This window comes from Borostomias antarcticus (genome assembly GCF_949987555.1).
Source record: "Borostomias antarcticus genome assembly, chromosome: 25".
In the NCBI taxonomy this organism is placed as follows: Eukaryota; Metazoa; Chordata; class Actinopteri; order Stomiiformes; family Stomiidae; genus Borostomias; species Borostomias antarcticus.
Genome location: NC_140258.1, coordinates 12,980,792 through 13,001,722, shown reverse-complemented (window position 1 = coordinate 13,001,722; position 20,931 = coordinate 12,980,792). Strand labels below are relative to the sequence as shown.

Here is a 20,931-nt window from a genome sequence, read left to right as displayed (position 1 = left end):
GTCTCTGTAGGCGAACTGCAGGGGTCCAGGGGTCAATCCTGATGATTTTGAGGCGCGACAGTACAAGGAGCATAAAACTCTCCATTACCACAGAGGTCAGAGCGACGGGTCTACAGTCATTAACCCCTGTGATCCTCGTTTTTTGGGGGGGCGTGGTAATAGTCGAAATCTTGAATCAAGTTTAACATAAACACATTGCTGCACATATCATATTGGAGTCAGTATTGGATTCTTGACCCTGTTCCAAAACTAACCCACCCGGACAAAGAACCCGCCGGGCTACCCCGATCAACAAATCGTGGTGACCGTAAACACTAACCACGTGACTCCCCTGACCGAGAGGCTTAGCAGCAGCAGGGTCGAATGGCGGCGGAGCTGAGGAAGCACAGGGGATTGAGGACTGCTCGGTTCAGCTCCAATAAAATCACTCGGATATGCAAAGCACCTTGACACAGAAACCACAGGTAAGTGTCGTTATACTTTTAACGCCATGTTAACATCGAAACTTCCCAGGTGGAGGCGCATTAGGAGACGTAAGGGGGCGTGATCACAGTGCTAGCTATGCTAAGCTATGCTAAGCTATGCTAAGCTAAGCTAAGCTAGCAAACATGGCCTAACTAACTACACAGCTGTCGTCTCGCCGTGCCAGCAACCATCTCGCCAACTAAGCAACTCACTAACAGTTGAAGCTTGCCTCATTTAGGCAGTGATATATATTAGCATATATTATATATTATAGTATATTAATCTAGCTAGTCTGACCAGGTGTTGCTAGTAGTAACCGGAAAGCTAAGCTAACTATATTAGCTACCACGAACTTAAGACCAACCGTCGAGCTTCGTTACAAATAAGCTTTTATCTAGCTATTTATCTTTACTGTTTTAAGGTTTTTGTAGTTTTTGATAAGCTACATTCAGTCGGTAATGAAACATACTGCTTATTGGAAGATACTGGCTGTTTAATAAGTATAAGTTGTACTAGCTAGCAGGGGCTCCGTCTACTTGCTGGAGAACATGGTGTTGTTGAACGGGTAACGTTATTAAACTCAAACCCGTTGGGTTTAATGTAGTTTATTATTAACTATACAATTATAACCTACTTCATTTGATGGGTGATAAGTCAATGTAATATTGCAATATTCTAATTAGTCCAAATCGAGTTGTTTTTGAGGTTTGGTTCCCAGGAAGTAGCCAGGTCCTTGTTGGTAACGTTACTAATGTTAACTACAAGTTATTAGCTCACACTACACTATTACTAGTGATTACTACAAGTACTCATCATCAGTACTGACCAGCTTTCTGATAGTTGGGTGTCTTGGGAGATGTAGATAGCTAACGTTACTCAAGCCTGAAGACTTTTCTTTTTCCCACTGCTTTCTAAGAGGAGCTATGTTTATCAGTATACTGCACTGTAACTTTTATTCCTGTATTCTATTTGTCCTGCTTTTTGTTTAAATGTCTATAATGACTTGCTTTTTGTTTAAATGTCTATAATGACTTGCTTTTTGTTTAAATGTCTATAATGACTTGCTTTTTGTTTTATGCTTTTAATTTGTCCTGCCTTTTGTTTTAAATGTCTATAATGTCTTGCTTTTTGTTTTAATGCTTTTAATGTCTCATGTAAAGCACCTTGAATTGCCCTGTGGCTGAAATGTGCTCTATAAATAAACTTGCCTTGCCTTACTCATGTAGTATTCATTAGCATGTTAGCATGTAACTGCTACTGATCAATCTGTTTGTGTTTAGATCACGAGTTCAACACGCTGATGGTGTTTGCAAGTCTGTAATGAAGATATCTGGAGGTGTCAGTCATCACGGTGAGAAGCTATATATATATATATACATATATATCTATCTGGTAGGGTGAGCTAACGTTAGCTGTAGGCTAAATCAAACTTTTGGGTTGAATGAAACACTAATCATTGATGTATGTACCCCTGTGTTTGCCCTAGATTGTAGTGATGGGATGTTTGTCATGCCTTCTAACATTGATTTGATGGGTTTTAGACAGTTGTGTTTGTTGTAAGAACTTGCTAAAGCTACACTCATTTCTGAGAACTGGAAGTAGAAGTAGAAGAAATGGCCAGGGGGCAAGCTAGTCCCAGTTAAGGTGTAAGAACAAGCTAGTCCCAGTTAAGGTGTAAGAACAAGCTAGTCCCAGTTAAGGTGTAAGAACAAGCTAGTCCCAGTTAAGGTGTAAGAACAAGCTAGTCCCAGTTAAGGTGTAAGAACAAGCTAGTCCCAGTTAAGGTGTAAGAACTAGAAGGGTTCTAGGATAATAGTACATTTTTCAAGATGGCCGCCATGACTGGTATGAAAATTGTAATTGCAATAAAGCACCGTGGATTAGTCTGATATGGGATGATCTTGGTGTCATCATCAGTCATTTTTTTTTATGATTCAGATTTTGGATTAGGAAATGCAGAACAGTTCAGAAGCTACAATTCAAGACACAACAAGTGATACTGCTCAAACCTAAGGTCTATCATGGGAGATTATATTCAGCACTCACAGTAACAGGGGTTCACAGTAACAGAGGGTTGTGCAGTCTTGCAGCTTTTTTGCACTTGCACTGCTGAACACAACTTTTCTTACAATTGCAGGACACGGGTTCATAGCTGGACTGGCTTGCATCTGGTAGGCATGTTCAGAAGGATTCATAGTGTCTTTGACTAGTCCCATCTACACAGTGAAGGTAGTTCTGGTGTGGACACCAGCATCTTACCCCACACATGACCTATTTGGTCCACTGCTCTCTTAACATGATCCTCTAAGGCAGCTTTGGTTGGAGGTATTGACTTCACATTGTGCCTCTTTGCAATTATCTTCCTCCTTGAGTTGTCTATTTCTGTGCATGTGCTGGTTCGGTCACAGACCAGGATAATATATAGACCTAGGATAACCTCTGGATCGTGGCCATTACCTCCTGTGGCATGTCATCTGGGGCAGGATATTGTTTCAACAGGGCATGTGTAAGCTCAGGAAAGACAGTCCATACAGACCACACAGTCGTCTTCCCGTGACCAGCAAAGCTTCATAGTGTCACAGCCTGTCAATGCATGGGACACTGGAAGTGCATGTGCCTTCTTAGGCCTTAGCCTAATCTACAGAACTTTATTGCAATTACAATATTCCTACTAGTCATGGCCGCTGGAGCAGTTAGGAGTGGCCAAAATACTTGTTGACGGGTGCAGAAGTCTCATTGAGAGTGAAATTGCTTGATTGCAGTGATTGCCTCAAAAGGTTGTGTGACAAAATATTAAATATACAACGGTTAGTTCTGGTTCTTGATTCTGATTGGCTGGAAGCCATGTTAAAATACTTTGTAACACACACCTGGGACCGCATATCATTCCATTTTCAGTATTAATGCGCCTCCCATTTGATCCAATGCATTGTAGTTGTTGTTGCATTGTGGTCTTGGCAACCCTTTTGTTGGGGGAACTATTTTGCTCGATTCCTTGCTGTGTGTTTATTTTACACTAATACCTGTAGTAACCGTTGTATAAAAGCAATAAACCATTCGCCGCTTCGCGTCGTGCCTAACAACGCCCCGTAGCTGTTATAAAATCACTATAACACACGGCCTCTTACTTTATTGCTTAAGTTAAGGGTACAATCATTTTTGTCCAGGCCAGTTTCATTAGTTTGTTTTTTAAAATGATTCTGTTGAACCACAATTCAAAAGCAATGTCTGATTTTCATTAGTTTATTTTCAGTGAATTTGTATTTATTATTACTTTTGTCAGTTTCAAGTTTTCAGTGACCATTGTGGGTTTTTCTTTCTTTAACGGAAGGGTATCAACAATTTTGTCCACGTCTGTATGCTTATCTGCTCCACTGTTCCCTAGTTGACCCATGTGTGATCTTCTCATCCCTCCAGGGCTGACCAGTGGGCAACAGCATTCATGGATATAGTTGACACTTTTAACCACTTAATTCCCAGTGATCAGTTAGACGATTCCTTGTTGATTGGCCAGAATCTGGAATGTGAGGCGAGTAATGAGTTTGGAACAGGGCTCGACCAACTGGAAGACTCGTTAAGGAACATGCTGAGTGACAAAGATCCCATGTTTGGATCTGCAAGTTCTCAGTTCAACCTCTTAGATAACGATGACCCCAACTTCCAGATCGCAGGTGCTGCAGGTACGTGTCTGGATATCAGATTAAAGTTGTAGCCTACTGAATAAAATGTAACTGTCTTTGAACCAGCGTCTCTTTAATAGGAAAGTTATACAGAGAAGTGTACTGTATATGTTGTACCCATTTGAGAGCATCAGCACAGCTTTATTTTACCTAAAAAAAGAGCTAACTGGGTACGGTGGATTGTGAATCCTTGTCAACTGTGACTTCTTACATTGCAGAGCTGGAGGTCAGTTCCCAGGAGAGCGGCCTCGCTGCTGCTGGTAGCGAGTTGCCTCAGGCAGAGACACCACAAGAGAAACGATCTGTAGGCCGACCCAGGAGATACTTGCATGGAGGTAGGAACAGAGCTCTATGATGTCATTCACTTGTCCTGTCTAGAAACGATTATTATTATATATTATTGATTCAATAGCTACTGCTCTCAGTGTTATTTGGTTCGATAGGACTCAACTATCATTTTATTTTTATTGCTTCGTGACAATTCTCCATTTCATAACGAGGTGCCGGCCGAGGATCCGCAATAAAGTCCCTCAACCCTAAGTCTCCTGGGAGACCAGGGAGAAAACCAGGAAGCAAACAACAGAAGACGTTTCTGATCCAGAAGGGAGCGACTACTGCTCAGATCAGAAGAGATCTGCACCTCGGGGGCAGGGTCGACATCTCCGACCTCGACGTTGGTCTGTGGCTGAGTCCCGTGGTCGTGCTGAGGCGGTTGACGGTCACCGTCGGGGGGTTCAGGATCGAGCTGCTTCCTGGTCCTTCCTACACTGAGAGCACGAATGCAGGTCAGGGCATGTGCTTCGAGGATGGCTTCTCGTACGATGGAAGCATGGAGTACACCATGTTACAGGATGTGGCTGTCAACTCGCAGAACGCCACGGCTGAGACACTGGGTGGTTTAGACGCTGTTCAGGCGTTGGCGAACAGCTGTGCGGATGACCTACCGCTCAGCTTGGGCCCTTACGTGAATCCTAATGACGTACAGGCAGCCAATGGCGCACTTCTAGGCACCCCGTGTCTGGCAGAGACTAAACTCAATGACCAAAGTGATGTCCGGAAACCCGGTCCAGCCAGCATGACAAAAGGTTGCAACAAGAAACCGCAGATGGTGCGCAACAACAACGTTGCTGTCAATAACAACACAGGAGATAAAGAGCAAAGGGTACCAGCCAAAAAGCAGATACACCTCAAACGGGGACTGTCTTCAGTCAAGAATAAGCTCTTGTCTGGCCGACCGAGTGGTATGGTGAAGGGACTCAAAGGACCCCAACACATCCCCACGAAAAACCTCCTGAGGGGTGACATCCAGGCCATCAAAGCCATGAAGCAAAAACAAGGCCTTGTGTCCTTGAAGAGACGAGTAGAAAACCTCTCGTCTCACCCAGCCAGCAAAATACAGAGGATGCAAGACGGGCGACCTGTTACGCTAAAGACAAAACCGCTGGATCCATCCCGTCCTCTGCTTAAGAGAACATTGTCTTCTGACCGCGGTCCTGTCGGTAACCCAGGGGTTCCCAAACCTCACTCTCATACCGGATCCAAGCCACACCACCCCTCGCCAGGGAAACCCAGCCAACCGAGTCAGCCCAGTCCCGCCCAGAAGAAGACAACGTCCTCTGAAGACGAGAGTCAGGAGAAGTCTAAAGTGAAGAAGACAATCATCCAGAGGCAGAAGAGCAGGAATTCCAGGAGCATCTCCGTGGAGGAGCCCCAGCTCTTCGTCCCGGACAATGCTCCCGCAGCTCCGGTAGCTCCCGTAACTCCGACAGCAAAGGAAGCAACTGAAGCAACTGAAGAGTCACAGGCCCACACTGAGACAGTCTGGGACGGGAGCAAGAGCTGTGGGTTATGCAAGAAGCATCACAACAACACGTGAGTGTTATTCCTTCTCCATTTTACATCGCAGAGCAGTGTTTATAGAGGTGTAACTTAAGGATGTCACGATTAGTTTTTTTTGGCCCCGATTCGATCAAGTCATTTAATTTTGAGTATCGGCCGAGGCTGTCCCGATCCGATCTATTTTCCCTTCGTCCCCTATCAGCCAATCGCTGTGGGCATACTGAGTAAGATCATTCATGAGACACAGCGTCATCCATTGCAACGACATCAACCCTGCCCTTACTCTTAGCTTGGGAATACCCCTATTACTTTAGTAAAAGTTGGCCATAGCAGCTTTGTGAATAGGTTTTAAGAGGGAACTCTTAGCTAGGAACTTAAAGTGCAATTTAGGTAGGAGTAATCCTAGCGATAATATAAAATGTTTTGTGAATACTGGCCCTGGTGTTCTATTACATCCCTATGCTCTGCATCCAACACTGTTTCTAGAGTTGTAGTAGCTCAATATGAGGCAAGGATTTTTTACTTTTTACCCATGCAGGGCAATGTTTATAGTTTTAGCTGAACGAGGATGCTAGCAGGTGCTAGTTTTAATCTGCTGCTATTCTCTCAGTACCTACATGGTGATCATTAGCTCTAATCCCTTTGTCTTTGTTCAGGTTCATGGTGGGCTGCGGTCGCTGTGACGACTGGTTCCATGGCGACTGTGTGGGCCTGGACCTGCAGAAGGTGCAGGAGATGGAGAAGGAGGATCAGATGTACGTTTGCCTGAAGTGCTGCGCTGAGGAGACCACCAAGGTGGAGGAGCCGGCGGCGCAGGGAGAAGCCAAGCCAGAAGGCCAGACCAAGACTGAGGCTGTAGCTCAGCCAGAAACCCCCAATAACAAGCAGGCTCCCAAGCAGAAACCTGGCTCCCCACACCCACTGACCTCAGGGGGAGTTAGGCCAGTCAGAAAGGTAAGACTCCAGTAGTGTGTCACTTCCACTGCCACTGCGCAGATCTTCTAACCTCTGAGGTCTGCGGGATCACCCATGAGCTGATTATATTTTCACTTATGTCTTCGCAAGAATTGATCATACACACACAGCAAAAACATTCACAGAAACCTCTGACGGCCCTCTCTCTACCTGGTCACTACTATTATTTAATATGATATAGGTGCTAGCACCTTTTTTGTATTGTTCAGGTGGTCCCTTTGTCTTTGTCTAGTTGCCCTCCCCCAGCAGAACTAACAATAACAGTGTTAAATGAGACATTGTAATTTTCGACTTACTTGGAACTATTTTCTTTGTGCCGAACCACTGCTGCCTTGTTGATGGAAGTTGCAATGGGGCTTTTGTGGTGCTGCGTGCAATCACTCCACCCAGGCAGTGGTGATTCGGCAAGAATAATATGGTTCCAAGTATGTATCCGCTTCAAAAATGTCTCGTTTAACATTGTTATTTCTACATGTGGTAAATACACAAGTCACAACACGTAAATATGGTTTAGTTTTGGAGTTGTTGTAAAGTGTTTTTAGCCACTTTTGAGGGCGTTGGGATAACTGGTGTGAAGAAGCACAGAACCGGCACTCATGGAATAGACAGTATAATTTTCAAGTTTTATTTAGGCAAATTGAAGTGTTTCGGCCTTAAGTCATCAGCATCTTGCTGGGCACTATTAATAAAACTAGGAGTTGTGCCACTTCCAGTGATTGCAGCTAAGCTAGGCTAACGGCGCGAGTCTCAATGCTGACTACTGCAGAGAAGAGAAGCGTGTGTATCTTGTCTGACTCTGGAAGATGGCAAATAAGCTAATTTCCCCAAAAGTTGGTGAGTTCCTTTAAGATAATGTGCCAGATGTGCTTTTTGTGAGACATTAATTCCCAACGCACTGAATACCATCATCAAAAAAAGAAAAGAAAAGAGATTTGTCAACTCAAGTGATTCAAAATACAGCAGCACGTGTTCTCAAAGACCAGAAGGAGGGTTTTAAAATCACTTCACTGGCTACCTGTCAGTTTTAGAATACATTTTAAGATTCTTTTATTAGTCTATAAATCCATACCTAATCAAGCACCTATATACATATCACATGTTTTTAAAAGATATACCTAGTAGGTCCCTCAGGTCCTCTGGCACGGAGCTTTTAATGGTTCCTAGAGCCAGAACTAAGAGCTTTTAATGGTTCCTAGAGCCAGGACTAAGAGGCATGGGGAGGTCCTAGAGCCAGGACTAAGAGGCATGGGGAGGTCCTAGAGCCAGGACTAAGAGGCATGGGGAGGTCCTAGAGTCAGGACTAAGAGGCCTGGGGAGGTCCTAGAGCCAGGACTAAGAGGCCTGGGGAGGTCCTAGAGCCAGGACTAAGAGGCATGGGGAGGTCCTAGAGCCAGGACTAAGAGGCCTGGGGAGGTCCTAGAGCCAGGACTAAGAGGCATGGGGAGGTCCTAGAGCCAGGACTAAGAGGCATGGGGAGGTCCTAGAGCCAGGACTAAGAGGCCTGGGGAGGTCCTAGAGCCAGGACTAAGAGGCATGGGGAGGTCCTAGAGTCAGGACTAAGAGGCCTGGGGAGGTCCTAGAGCCAGGACTAAGAGGCATGGGGAGGTCCTAGAGTCAGGACTAAGGCCTGGGGAGGTCCTAGAGTCAGGACTAAGAGGCATGGGGAGGTCCTAGAGCCAGGACTAAGAGGCATGGGGAGGTCCTAGAGCCAGGACTAAGAGGCATGGGGAGGTCCTAGAGCCAGGACTAAGAGGCATGGGGAGGTCCTAGAGCCAGGACTTAGAGGCCTGGGGAGGTTCTAGAGCCAGGACTAAGAGGCATGGGGAGGTCCTAGAGCCAGGACTAAGAGGCATGGGGAGGTCCTAGAGCCAGGACTTAGAGGCCTGGGGAGGTCCTAGAGTCAGGACTAAGAGGCATGGGGAGGTCCTAGAGCAGGACTAAGAGGCATGGGGAGGTCCTAGAGTCAGGACTAAGAGGCATGGGGAGGTCCTAGAGCCAGGACTAAGAGGCCTGGGGAGGTCCTAGAGCCAGGACTAAGAGGCCTGGGGAGGTCCTAGAGCCAGGACTAAGAGGCCTGGGGAGGTCCTAGAGTCAGGACTAAGAGGCATGGGGAGGTCCTAGAGTCAGGACTAAGAGGCCTGGGGAGGTCCTAGAGTCAGGACTAAGAGGCATGGGGAGGTCCTAGAGCCAGGACTAAGAGACATGGGGAGGTCCTAGAGCCAGGACTAAGAGGCGTGGGGAGGTCCTAGAGCCAGGACTAAGAGGAATGGGGAGGTCCTAGAGTCAGGACTAAGAGGCATGGGGAGGTCCTAGAGTCAGGACTAAGAGGCATGGGGAGGTCCTAGAGTCAGGACTAAGAGGCCTGGGGAGGTCCTAGAGCCAGGACTAAGAGGCATGGGGAGGTCCTAGAGCCAGGACTAAGAGGCATGGGGAGGTCCTAGAGTCAGGACTAAGAGGCACGGGGAGGTCCTAGAGCCAGGACTAAGAGGCATGGGGAGGTCCTAGAGCCAGGACTAAGAGGCATGGGGAGGTCCTAGAGCCAGGACTAAGAGTCATGGGGAGGTCCTAGAGCCAGGACTAAGAGGCATGGGGAGGTCCTAGAGTCAGGACTAAGAGGCCTGGGGAGGTCCTAGAGTCAGGACTAAGAGGCCTGGGGAGGTCCTAGAGTCAGGACTAAGAGGCACGGGGAGGTCCTAGAGCCAGGACTAAGAGGCATGGGGAGGTCCTAGAGTCAGGACTAAGAGGCATGGGGAGGTCCTAGAGCCAGGACTAAGAGGCATGGGGAGGCAGCCTTCAGTTCTTATGCCCCCAGCCTTTCAAACACCCTGCCAGAGCAAGCTCTTAAAATATACATTTTAATATTGCTTTTACCACGTAGCTTTACTTGTTTTAATATCTTTAAGTGTTTTAATTTGTATTCTGTTTTTATTCTATTCTACTTTCTTTAAATTTTTAATTATTTTACTTTTATTATTTCTTGTAAACACAGTGAGAACAGATTTAAATGATTCATGTTTTTATCCATCTGTTACGCCCCCTGGTGGCCCGAGGAAGCAGAGCGCAACATAAAACAACCCGCTCCACAGAAGGATCACTGAGAAACTCCTCAAGCTCAAAAGCAATGTCAAACGTGTTCACACGACACCCAAACCACAACACTGCTAACCTAACAGCCTACACGACGTGCACACTGCACACCAACATCCACCAACCCGTTGCATTAAAGGATCAAAGATCCCGGACGAGCCCCCATTTATGTTATGCCCCCTGGTGGCCCGAGGAAGCAGAGCGCAACATAAAACAATGGGTTGGACAGATGAGGGTGCAGTCACACAAAACCCAGGACAACCAAAATAGGCAATGATGAATTTAATAGCAACACAGGGAACAGAGAGGACTAACAGTGGCACCAAACAAAAGCATAATCCGAAATAAAACCCCACCCCCCCTTTACAGGTGCTGGGCACCTCAAAGTACAGTGGGTGGTGCGCACTCTAAACTGGGGTGTTAGACAGCAGGTAATCCTACGTGTGTGTGAAGATGTAGACCCAGGGTATCTCAACTAGTCATCTGCCCCTGTGTGCACAAAACATACAAAGGTTAAATCACAGACAATAACTAAAAGCTGTTTAACCAATTAACATAACTACAAACAAAAGAGTAACACAAGAGAAACTTCACATTAAACCAATAAACAACCAAACAAACCAAACCAAGCTCTACCAACCAGAGCCCTGCCACAGCTCAGGCAGGTCAGAGAGAACTGAGGACTATTTATAGGAAGGGAGGGACCAGGTTGATTGAAGTCGTTAATTGAAAGCAGGTGAGAACTGATGACATGAACCAGGCGCGCGCCCTGAGAGTTTGGAGATGAGAACAGTAGAGGGAGACAAAACAACCACACAACAAAACCAAACAGGTAGGCCTAACAAAACAGAACAACACACATATGTAACACCATCTCTTTTTATGTAAAGCACTACATTGATTTGTATGAATGGTGCTATAAATAAAACAACATTGACATCAAAATATGAGAATCAAGAAGATGTTTGCACGTTTTTGTGCAACTTTTTTGTTTTAGCTGAACATTGTTTATCATGCAGATTTTGTCGTCCTCAGCTAATTTGGCCTCTGATATTTATCATGGCCAGTGTTCCTACCACCCAAGGGTTCGTTAACGTCTTTAAATCTCATCTGTTCCACAGCACCTTGCACACGGGTGTTGGATCGCCAGGGTTTACACAGCACTCATTCACTGGCAGAATAATTGTCTTGAGTCATCACCATCACGCACACAGGCACTCTTATCTCGACTATACATTCCCCTACACTATGGACTATGTTAATTCATGCCAAAATAGGCTTATATTCATTTGATGGCTACAACTTTGATAATTGCAGTTGTCATCTGATTTGACTGATTAGAAATGGCTGATGGATTGCATGTTTCCCTCTCCCATAGGACTCTGTGGACCGAAGACAGTCAACGGAAGTCAAAGAGTCAGCACAGAGAACAGGTAGTTCAGCCCTCTACTACTCCAAAGAATTCCATCTGTTCCCTGTGACGTGAATGGGGAATAACCAAAGTTGTTCCGATTTTCCAGGACTACAAGTGAAGCAGGAGAGCAAGAGTAAGGTCTCCCCCGCGTCTTCCAAGAAACCTCCGTCCGTGGATGAGATCAGGCGGAGCGTACGAGATTCCCTGAAGGAGATCCTACTGAAGCGGTAAACATTCTGTATGATCTGTGTTTAACTGTCGTACCACCACCACCACACGTCCACGACCTTGTATAAAGATGAGTTGTGAAGACTCCAAAAACGGGAATTCCCGACTCCAAGCAGAAATTATACATGTACTCCACTGCACCAGTATATTAATGGTATGTAAAGACAACTGAAGGCAGAGATAAAATGAGCAAGGCACTCAACCCTCCTTGCTCCTGTAACTTGCTCTGGGTGAGAGCGTCTGCTAAATGACGATGTAAAATGTGTTCAGGTTGAAGGAGGCTGACTTTGTGGTGGCGGCAGAAAAGGCAGCTGAGTTGGCCAAGAAGACGGAGCGAGAGCTGTTCCACTTCTATAAGGACACGGACAGCAAATACAAGAGCAAGTACCGGAGCCTCACGTTTAACCTCAAAGATACCAAGAACAATGTAAGTACAAAACAAACACACACCAGTATTTGCCATGTCTCTCCTATGATGCTTTTTTAGCCTCTCTTACTCTGAAATGTAATTTATTGTAATGTATTGCTTTATAAATGTTCTTAGCCGGTAGACAAACATACTCCTGGAGCTTGCTCGATCGCCTTGTTGAGAGGGGTCAGGGAAGAATCTTTACAGCTCACTTATCTGGCCCCCGGGTGATTACTGTTTTTTTGCTTCCCTCTGGAATATGTAGAGAGTGGGTCGTATGCCCTCCTCCCTTGTTCTCTGTAAAGCGCATTGTGTTGCCTCTGGGTATGAAATGCGCTATACAAATAAAGCTTTGATTGATTGATTGCAAACTGATATTGCTCAGTCGAACTAACTGCTCTGTCATCTCTGCTGATATTTGATGCAGTCAGTTGAGCTTTGTAGTATGGAGTCTGATTTGGGGGAATTACATTAAACATGACTTGGACAATGACTGGGAGTCTGACTTAAGAATATATCATGGAGTGTCTCCTGTTGTCTGATGTCATATGTTGTTTTGCAGGTGTTATTTAAGCGGGTTCTCAAAGGGGAGATCTCCCCGGAACATTTAATCCGGATGAGTCCCGAGGAACTGGCCTCCAAGGAACTGGCTGCCTGGAGACAGAGAGAGAACCGACATGTAAGAACCAACTGTGGAACATGACTATCAGAACCAACTGTGGTACATGACTATCAGAACCAACTGTGGTACATGACTATCAGAACCAACTGTGGAACATGACTATCAGAACCAACTGTGGAACATGACTATCAGTTTGTAGACCTGATATAGTTACACTTTAAAGACCACTGACTGTGATAAAAGGTAATAGCTGTGTGTGTGTGTGTGTGTGTGTGCGTGCGTGTTTGCAGACTATTGAGATGATAGAGAAGGAGCAGAGAGAGGTAGAGAGGAGACCCATCACCAAGATCACTCACAAAGGAGAAATAGAGATTGAGAGCCAAGAGCCTGCAAAAGCCCCCGAGGAAGATGAAGAGGACGACGAGGTAAGCCCACAGCTTGCTCTACCAATGCTACACATCTGGAATGAATTCACAGATCTATACCCATCTTCTTCTTCCTCCGTGTTGTTTTATATGCGCTCTTCACCTTCTGGGGTTTTATATACAAAAGAAAAAGTAAACTTATTGTTCTAGTTTGACATTTATAATCTATATTTATTGATTTTGTGTGCATTTGTTTGTTTGTCTGTGTATTTCCAGCCGGAGTCGGATCCCAAGGTGCCGGAGGACCCAGCGGAGCTGCCCCTGCAGCTGATCATTGAGGGGGGCAACGCCTCCAAGATCACCAAGGACACCACCAGCCTTCACAAGTCCCACCTGTTTGACCTGCACTGCAAGATCTGCACAGGTACGACAGAACATCTTGAAACACCAACAAGTAGCTATTTCAGAAACTGCATATTTTATTTACTTTATTTTATTATTATATCTTTACATATCCATCCATCCATCCATCTTCATCCGCTTATCCGGGGTCGGGTAGCGGAGGCAGCAGCTCCATAGTTAAAGATAAAACTTTTATTTAACCAATCGTTTTTCTTCTCTAAGGTCGAATGGCCCAGCCTGTAGAGGAGGCGTCCACCAAGGCGGTGAAGGTTGCCACGACGGTGGTGAAGAGGCAGTCGACCGACGTGGAGACGAAGAGCGCAGCTTCCTCCTCTGCCCAGGAGGACGACCCCATCAGCGTCTTAGAGGAGAGCCTCCTCAACTCTAAAGTCTTCTCCAACTACAAGGCCAGGTGTGTTTACACTCAAAACAGTCCTCTCTCACACACACACACACTGTCACTCAAGCGCACACACTTACAGGCTCACTCATACGGATGTACACACAGCACTTCTATAGCTGTCTGTCTGTGTGATCCCCTAGGTCTGACTACATCAGTGGCAGGGACGATGAGGCAGCCTTCCTGGCCGGTCTGAGGCCCCTGTGGAGAGGCTTCCTCAACATGGCCGCCGTGGCCAAGATGGTCACCAAGGTCTACCCCGTCTCTGGGGTCCTGGACAGCCTGACTGAGGTAAACACAACTCAACAGAACAGCTGGAATGAAGTAATTGCTCAGGCTATCTTATTTTGTCGGAATATAAAAGTAATTTCGACCAAATCACCTGAGGTGTAAAGGTTACATTGTAGAAAATAGGATGTGTATGGGGAAACTGTATATGTCACAAGTGTACTCATGAGGTCGTCTCCTACCAGGACCTGCCGGACAGCATCCAGGTGGGGGGCAGGATCAGCCCCCAGACCGTCTGGGACTATCTGGAAAAGATCCGCGCCACCGGCACTAAGGTCTGAGTTTGAACTTTAAATTGTCATTTACTAACATTTTAAGACTTAATCACCTCAATTTGGATAACCTCTCCATGACCTGTGGGGTTTAATTTGATGTGCTTTTACATTACATAAGTCATTTAGCAGACGCTTTTATCCAAAGCGACTAACAATAATTGCATTTAACGTAGGAAGAGCCAATGTACAACTACTTGCCAGAACTCACAAGTGCATCTTCTTTCTAAAACAAGTGACTAAGAGCATAATTTAGTGCTGAAGGCAAAGTGCAAGAATGGCAATCTAAAGTACAGTGCAATATAATGTAATATAATAAGTGCTTAGGCGGGAGGATTGTTGTAGTACTTCTTGAAGAGATGAGTTTTGAGCCTGCGACGAAAGATGGGCAGCGACTCTGCTGTCCTGACATCAGTGGGCAGTTCATTCCACCACTGCGGGGCCAGGACAGAGAAGAGCCGTGACCGTGTCGATCGACCGGGCAACTGGTCGTCCCGAGGTAGCAGAGCGTAGCGGTCGGGAGGGGGTGTAGGGTTTGACCATGGCCTGGAGGTAGGAGGGGGCTGTTCCTTTCATTGCCCTGTAGGTTGGCGCCAGAGTTTGAAACTGGATGCGAGCTGCTACAGGGAGCCAGTGTAGAGAACGGAGGAGGGAAGTTGTGTGGGAGAACTTGGGGTGGTTGAATACCAGGTGAGCAGCGGCTTTCTGGGCAAGTTCCAGAGGTTTAATGGCTGATGCCGGCGTCCCAGCGAGAAGGGAGTTGCAGTAGTCTGATCTGGGAGGTATGAAGACAGTTGGTTAAAGATGGCACATTCAAGTGTTTAGGATAGAAAGGAAACCGGTCTGTAGTTTTTGACATCAGAGGGGTCGAGAGAGGGTTTCTTCAGGAGGGGGGTGACTCTGGCAGTCTTGAAAGCGGAGGGAAAGCATCCTGATACAAGAGATGCATTGATGTGGTGGATTAGGAAGGGAAGGAGTTAAAGTCCCAGTTAACCAAAATCCGAGATTTGCTTGAAAACACATTCTATGTGTTAGTGATGCATTGCTGATAACATGTAAAAATGGGATGAACCATGTGTAGTACTGAATTGTGAAGTTAGACCAGTTTTGTGTTTTTGACCAGTTTTGATTTCTGGATTTTCTGGGTGGGCTTAAAACGGTACCGGATGACGTAGAGCGGTGTTCTTAGCATATCCCCGCCCTAACACTATATAAAGCTAGAACGGATTTGAATCTTCGGTTCTCCTGCTCAATCTTGAGTCTAGAATTAGCTAGTTTTATCCAACAGTCTAGAATTAGCTAGTTTTTCTTAGTTAGCAATGCCTATGCATAAATCTAAACGAAAATGCATCCTTCCTGGATGCCAGCAGGAATGGGATGATAAGGTCTCCTTCTTTCACTCCCGAGTAAAGCTGAAATGAGAAGCAAATGGTTAGCATTTTTGAAGAGCCATGGTGTTACAGAGTCTGTCACCGCTAGCGCCCGCCTCTGCAGCAAACATTTCACTCCCGAAAGCTTCTGCATTTATAATATGAGGCTTTTGGGTTTCACGGACTCACGACTGGTCCTGGTGAATTCGGCGGAGCCAACCATCTCCCTCCCCGGCCTTCATTCTCCTCCTGTCAACCATCTCCCTCCCCGGCCTCCATTCTCCTCCTGTCGCATCAACCTTTGGTGCCGACACCGCTGCCTTGTGTGCTTATAGCTAATTAACGTTATAACGTTAGCTAGGTAACGTAAGCAATAGGAAAATACACTGCTACGTTAATATACAAAATATGTCTTGACATGTATGTGGTAATGTCAGCTATGATGAATTATGTAATCTTAGGAGGAATTATAGCTAACATTAGCTATGTAGCTTGTTGCAGATGGGAGTGTGTATATAACCTTAGTCTAGCTAACAGCTAGCAGCACCGACCAGGCGACCACCCACCAAATAACGTTACGGATGATATATTATGACTATAAGCGTTAACTATACTGAAACTGCCTGCCATATTTGTGGCACCTGATGTGCGTATGGGTTCACCGGTAATGGTTACAGTATATTTGTCCAGCGGGAGACCGGGAGGCGGGAGCGAGGGGGATGGTTAGGTAGACCAGGTAGACCAGCTGCAGCTGGAGAATGACGCACCCTCTCCCAGTGAAGCGGTGCTCGGCGGCTACTGGCTGAACATTCCAGTTCTGTTGGATATGAGAGGGAAAGTTGAAGCCGAGTGCTCGTCGGGACAGACTCATCCACTCTCGTTGGCAATGTTATGTGTGAGAATAATTATTCTCACACATAACATTGCCAACGAGAGTGGATGAGTCTGTCCCGATTATCAACTCCGGTAGTGTACGCTTCTTCGCGCTATCAGCGCTGTTCAAGCCAGTGACTAAAAGGTACATTTTAAACAACTTTTTCCATTGATCCCAAGGGACGACAGGATCGCCTGGGAGGGATAGGAATGGGTCCGGAGGTGGCAGGGAGAAAATAGGGACAGACTCATACATTCCTCGTTGCCTGTTTTTGTATTTTGCATCTAAGGGCAGTAACACTGGCGCGTTGGTATAGAGTAGCTACAGTTTTACCTGTGTTGTTTGTCAGGAGGTAGGTTAGGAGGAAGCATCTGTGCGTTTGACTCATTAGACAAGTGTAATTTCAACTCCTCTCTGTTTTCACAAAGCTGTGCCTTCCTACCACAAAAGAGACGGCGTGCCAGTGTGACTATGCAGACCAGAGAACGGTACTATTTGACAGGTTCTTCCCTCCACACCCCCTCTACACGCAATTGGGTGTGGCTTCGGTGCCTTCAGCAGACACGCCCCCACAGTCTCAGACCAGAGAATGCTGCTGATTTTTAACCGATTTTGAAGCCTTATTTTATATACTTAGCGACATTTTTAATCACTCAGATTTGGCTGGGTGGTTAATGACATGTTTTCCTGTGGTGTGTGAAGCTCATAACAAAAAATTGAACTGGGTTAACCTGGACTTTAAGCTGCAACAGACTGAAGGAGAGTCGAGGGAACAGGGTCTAGGGAGGATGCAGACCCCACACATCCTACCGTCCTGACCGTCTTCCTTGACCAAGTCGCCCGGTGCCTTTGGTCGCACGCCAGAGGGAGCTGTCGCCAGCCAGCTGTCATTGCTTAAGGCCTGTTACTGCTGATTGCTAATCGTCCACCAGGAGAGTAGGCCACTCCCTCAGCCCACTCAACAGGGCAAAACTAACTCCCACAATAGCATTGAATAACAAAGCTGTGTCACGACACTGACAACTTAGCAATTAGCACTAGCTATTAGAGGAAGAACATTAGACTTAGGTTTCTATTTCAGTCTTGGAGCTCCAAGTTCCTTCCAGAGGTTCGAAGCAATCTGGCCGAAACTTTTCTGCTATTCTGTGCTGACAGAAAAAGAGCAGTGACACGAGTATGCTGTATTTTGTGTTATTGTATTCTTTGCACTACAGACAATTTGGATGTTTACCTTATTCTATATGAACTTTTCTAGGAGATGTGCCCAACATGCATTCATGCTATCCTTCATGTGGTGTGAATTGCATCCGATTAGTAAGCAGGAATATTAAATCAGCGGAATTGATCTTGTCTGCACGTGATGTGACCGTGCGTGAGACCATCTCTTCATATCCGTCATCTTTTCCAGGAGGTGTGTTTGATTCGCTTCTCCCCGGAGACGGAGGAGGATGAGATCTCCTACACGCTGCTGTACGCCTACTTCAGCAGCAGGAAGCGCTTCGGGGTGGTGGCCAACAACCTGAAACGGGTCAAAGACATGTACCTCATCCCCCTGGGAGCCGCTGAGAAAGTCCCCCACCAACTGGTGCCGTTCGACGGCCCAGGTAACAGGGCTGACACACACACACGGTTTCTTCTGAAGTTGGATTGCTAGCACAGAGATAGCAATAGCATATAGGACTAAGATCTCTGAGAATATCTGTAAAGGTTATGTTCATGCTTGGACTAGGATTAGACTGTGTCTGGCGAAATGTACTTAAATGTGATTCGTTCGTGTATTGATTTCATAGCATTGCAAATGTTCGGCCATTTTGTGTGTTTCCCTAGGCTTGGAGGCCAACCGTCCCAACCTCCTCATGGGCCTGATCATCCGCCAGAGGCCCAAGAGAGACTTCCTCCCGGTGGACATCAACGAGACGGCCAGGTTCATCCCAGAGAGCAAGCCCCTGCCCGTCCCCAACACAGAGGTCAACGCTACCAAGGACGAGGAGACCAGCTACCTCACCTCCCTCACCGTCTCGCACCGCACTAAAGAAGCAACAGAGAAACACAAAGAGCCGGAGGACGTCACGGAGTCTAACATTGACTCGCCTGAGAAGTTGTCGGAGTCGGAGGAGGGGAACCTCCAGGAGTCTTTTAAACCACTACGCTTCCTCCCGGGGGTGCTGCGGAGCTGGGGAGGGGAGCTGCCGCCCCTGCCGGACATGTGGGGTAAACCTGTACCGGGCAGCGACAGCACAGATGTAGTCATCCCAGGATTGGGGAACTACCCCACCACCCCCACGAAGAGCCCCTCTGTCCCGTTTAGGCTCGACCGCTTCGTCATTAAGAAGAGAGAGCCCAAACCGGTCAAAGCAGAACCGGTGCCCGACCCCGCAGAGAAGTCCCTCACTAACAACTCTAAAGACGTTGTGGTGAACCACGCTGTGACGTCCGTCTCTCTGAAAGACAAGCCTCCGGACGTCTCTACCGAAGCCTTCCTGGCCGGCCTGCCTCCCGCAGATGGAAAGGTGACCGGCAACTCTGCTGCTCCAGACAGAGGAGAGGCGTCCTCCGAAAACGGAAAACCCAAGGAGGAGAAATGTACCACCCCATCCGGTGGGACTACTGAAGACGGCATCTCCACCCTCCCTAAGCCCCCTCCCAGTGGCATCTTGAAGAAATGCACGGCCTACCCCAGCACGACGGAAGAGAAGAGGCCAAAGACTGTGGTTAACTCTGCCGGTCACCCGGCTCCGTTGGCCCCCCAGCCGGTCCCGGTGCTGAACACCAGGAGTTACAAAGCCCCAGCAGCCCAGCACGGGGCCCTGCACCTCCTCCAGGCTGACTACATACCCCTGGAGGAAAGCAGCACCAACCTGCAGTACGGTGGAGGACCAGACCCCAGCCTGCCCCAGCCCAGCGCGCCGGGCTGTCCAGGCACATACCCTCCCAACAACCATGGTCCTCAGACCCCCGCCTACACGCCTATCCACAGCAGAGTCCCCGAGTACCCCTACCCTCCGGCGGCGATGCCCCCCTATCACCCCTACCCACCACACCTGCCCCCCCAGGTACCTGGTAACTATGTTTACCCCGGCGGCCCCCCGCCCATATTCCCCCACCCAGACCCTCAGACGCTGAACCACACCGCGCCGTGGGTGCCACTCGGCCCAGCGGCCCTCAACGTGCCTCCTGGACTGGGCTACCCCGACCCTTCTGACCCTCCACCTCCCCAGGCCGCTCCCAAGGAGGATCTGGGACCGGAGAGCATGCTGTACACGGACCCCTGGGACCGGCAGCCCCAGACCCAGCAGGCAGAGGACAGGGACCAGTACAGCCGACGCCGGACCCACAGCGAGTCATCTCCCCACGGGAAGAAGAGCCGACACCACGACCACGAGAAGAAGCAGGACAGGAGCCACGAGGACAAGCACAGAGACAGGAGCAGGCACCATGGACACTCCAAAGAGGATCGCCATGGAGACCGGAGGAAAGACAGGCACCATAGCGACGACCACAGCGGTCGGCACAAGGACAGACACCGACACAGGAGGGACTCTGACCACGACAAAGAGAGGAGGAGGAGTTCCAAAGACGGCCACTCCTGATTGGAGGATTTTGAAAGACTTTAATTCATGATTGGACAGGTTTGACGGATTGAAAGGGTTTTTAAATGACAGCGACTCCTGATTTTTATACGCCCTGGTCTACAACTGTTTTTGTGCCATCTCATAAATGTTCCTTTTTTCCCCACAGTCATATTTACAATACAGTACAGTAGAAACATTTCAGTTGGGATAATTAACACATTCAAAATATTATTTCTTTTAAAAACAATTGAATCACACACAAAAAAATCTTCCTTTTGTTGTATATTATGTATATGGTTTATTATGTCACCTAGTGACCCACAGCTCAACATAATGCTCTGAGGCCGCGCACATGCTGTTCAAATGCATGAAACAACACAGACATGGATGTTCCTGGATGGGATCGAGTTCTTCTCAATCACGGCTATGACGTAACCCCGGAGTAGGAAAAAAAACAACCCATTTGCCATGAAAGCAGCTTCTTTCGTTGTAATTCATTTCTTTATTTCGACCTGCTCTGATTTTTTTAAGCTGTTCATTTTTATCAGCAGCCGTGGTCTGTACATTTTGGCTTGTCATGTACATTAGAGATCAAGTGTGCCTTCTGCACAGTGTATGTACAGTTCCTAATAAAGTTCTTTTTATTGTTGATGAGAAAATGTTCTTCAG

At 47.2% G+C, this 20,931-nt stretch overlaps 1 protein-coding gene across 1 annotated transcript; it reads left to right on the top strand.

Annotated features, from left to right (window-relative positions):
• The first annotated feature begins 337 nt into the window (after positions 1-337).
• phf3 (PHD finger protein 3) lies at positions 338-20,772 on the top strand. The gene is made up of 17 exons (XM_084458921.1): positions 338-464; positions 1,746-1,816; positions 3,883-4,145; positions 4,364-4,480; positions 4,646-6,017; positions 6,641-6,938; positions 11,425-11,479; positions 11,567-11,687; positions 11,959-12,115; positions 12,660-12,776; positions 13,010-13,144; positions 13,361-13,508; positions 13,709-13,898; positions 14,030-14,177; positions 14,360-14,449; positions 18,099-18,294; positions 18,518-20,772. Exons 3-17 carry the CDS (start codon positions 3,908-3,910, stop codon positions 20,278-20,280), a joined length of 5,145 nt encoding a protein of 1,714 aa, XP_084315047.1. The 5' UTR covers positions 338-464; positions 1,746-1,816; positions 3,883-3,907; the 3' UTR covers positions 20,281-20,772.
• The last annotated feature ends 159 nt before the right edge of the window (positions 20,773-20,931 follow it).